The sequence below is a fragment of the Clupea harengus genome, chromosome 2 (assembly GCF_900700415.2).
Source record: "Clupea harengus chromosome 2, Ch_v2.0.2, whole genome shotgun sequence".
NCBI lineage: Eukaryota > Metazoa > Chordata > Actinopteri > Clupeiformes > Clupeidae > Clupea > Clupea harengus.
In genome coordinates this window covers 3,793,469-3,795,968 of record NC_045153.1, presented here as the reverse complement: position 1 = coordinate 3,795,968, position 2,500 = coordinate 3,793,469, and the positions used below count along the sequence as shown (strand labels likewise).

Below are 2,500 nucleotides of genomic sequence, written 5' to 3'. Positions count from 1 at the left end.
ACCTCCTCAAACACTTCCTGTCCGGGGTCGAGGGGAAGCTCCGCGGCGGCCAAGAGGTCATTCTGGAAACCGAAGAAGGATATGAAAAAAAGCACAGAGAACCCACACACACACTGTACAGTAGAACTACACCACCACACACACACACACACACACACACACACACACCGTACTGTAGAACTACATCACACACACACACACACACACCGTACAGTAGACCTCACTCTAGAACCCTAAACCACTCAGACCTCACTGTAGAACCCTTAAACCACTCAGACCTCACTCTAGAACCACTCAGACCTCACTCTAGAACCCCTAAACCACTCAGACCTCACTCTAGAACCCCTAAACCACACAGACCTCACTCTAGAACCCCTAAACCACTCAGACCTCACTCTAGAACCCCTAAACCACACAGACCTCACTCTAGAACCCCTAAACCACTCAGACCTCACTCTACAACCCATAAACCACTCAGACCTCACTCTAGAACCCCTAAACCACTCAGACCTCACTCTAGAACCACACAGACCTCACTCTAGAACCACTCAGACCTCACTCTAGAACCACTCAGACCTCAGACCTCACTCTAGAACCACTCAGACCTCATTCAGGCCTCAGACCTCACTCTAGAACCCTAAACCACTCAGACCTCACTCTAGAACCACTCAGACCTCACTCTAGAACCACTCAGACCTCACTCTATAACCTCTAAACCACTCAGACCACACTCTAGAACCACTCAGACCTCACTCTCGAACCCTAAACCACTCAGACCTCACTCTAGAACCTTAAACCACTCAGACCACTTAGAACCACTCAGACCTCACTCTAGAACCTCTAAACCACTCAGACCTCACTCTAGAACCCCTAAACCACTCAGACCTCACTCAAGAACCACTCAGACCTCACTCTAGAACCCCTAAACCACTCAGACCTCACTCAAGAACCACTCAGACCTCACTCTATAACCTCTAAACCACTCAGACCTCACTCTAGAACCACTCAGACCTCACTCTCGAACCCTAAACCACTCAGACCTCACTCTAGAACCTTAAACCACTCAGACCACTTAGAACCACTCAGACCTCACTCTAGAACCTCTAAACCACTCAGACCTCACTCTAGAACCCCTAAACCACTCAGACCTCACTCAAGAACCACTCAGACCTCACTCTAGAACCCCTAAACCACTCAGACCTCACTCAAGAACCACTCAGACCTCACTCTATAACCTCTAAACCACTCAGACCTCACTCTAGAACCACTCAGACCTCACTCTCGAACCCTAAACCACTCAGACCTCACTCTAGAACCTTAAACCACTCAGACCACTTAGAACCATTCAGACCTCACTCTAGAACCTCTAAACCACTCAGACCTCACTCTAGAACCCCTAAACCACTCAGACCTCACTCAAGAACCACTCAGACCTCACTCTAGAACCACTCAGACCTCACTCTAGAACCCTAAACCACTCAGACCTCACTCTAGAACCACTCAGACCTCACTCTAGAACCCTAAACCACTCAGACCTCACTCTAGAACCCCTAAACCACTCAGACATCACTCTAGAACCACTCAGACCTCACTCTAGAACCTCTAAACCACTCAGACCTCACTCTAGAACCACTCAGACCTCACTCTAGAACCTTAAACCACACCACCCCAAAGCACAACAAAACAATGAACAAAAACAATAACAATAAACAAACATCCCTTTAAACCCACCGCAAATACCAAAGTTCACATCAAACTAAACAACACAAATACAAATCAAAATAAGATATACCTAAATGTTCTAAGACTGACTACTAGCCACACCAGCAGACCAATAGATCAACTGTTTCTACCATAGACATAAAATGAAAATAAAAGAATTTAATGAAATAAAAAAAAAACTCACAATGTTCGCTTCTTCTGGAGGTCCAGCACTTAGCTCTGACTCCTCAGGAGCGTAGGTCTCAACCACTGCAGAGGAGAGACCACAGAAGGACACTACAGTCAGCAGTATACTACAGTCAGGAGCGTAGGTCTCAACCACTGCAGAGGAGAGACCACAGAAGGACACTACAGTCAGCAGTATACTACACATATATACTCAACCACTGCAGAGGAGAGACCACAGAAGGACACTACAGTCAGCAGTATACTACACATATATACTCAACCACTGCAGAGGAGAGACCACAGAAGGACACTACAGTCAGCAGTATACTACAGTCAGGAGCGTAGGTCTCAACCACTGCAGAGGAGAGACCACAGAAGGACACTACAGTCAGCAGTATACTATAGTCAGGAGCGTAGGTCTCAACCACTGCAGAGGAGAGACCACAGAAGGACACTACAGTCAGCAGTATACTACACATATATACTCAACCACTGCAGAGGAGAGACCACAGAAGGACACTACAGTCAGCAGTATACTACACATATATACTCAACCACTGCAGAGGAGAGACCACAGAAGGACACTACAGTCAGCAGTATACTACACATA

The 2,500-nt window shown here is 46.9% G+C and overlaps 1 protein-coding gene across 4 annotated transcripts in view; it reads right to left on the bottom strand.

Annotated features, from left to right (window-relative positions):
- The window catches only part of impg2a (interphotoreceptor matrix proteoglycan 2a), a 32,523-nt gene that overhangs the window by 13,505 nt on the left and 16,518 nt on the right, over positions 1-2,500 (bottom strand). For all 4 annotated transcript variants that reach the window (XM_031580878.2, XM_031580873.2, XM_031580868.2 and 1 more), the window contains 2 exons: positions 1,907-1,971; positions 1-62 (listed from right to left, as the gene is read on the bottom strand). The exon at positions 1-62 is cut by the window's left edge and continues 83 nt beyond it. In XM_031580878.2, the coding sequence (XP_031436738.1) occupies positions 1-62; positions 1,907-1,971 (127 nt within the window). The remainder of the gene's footprint in view (positions 63-1,906; positions 1,972-2,500) is intronic.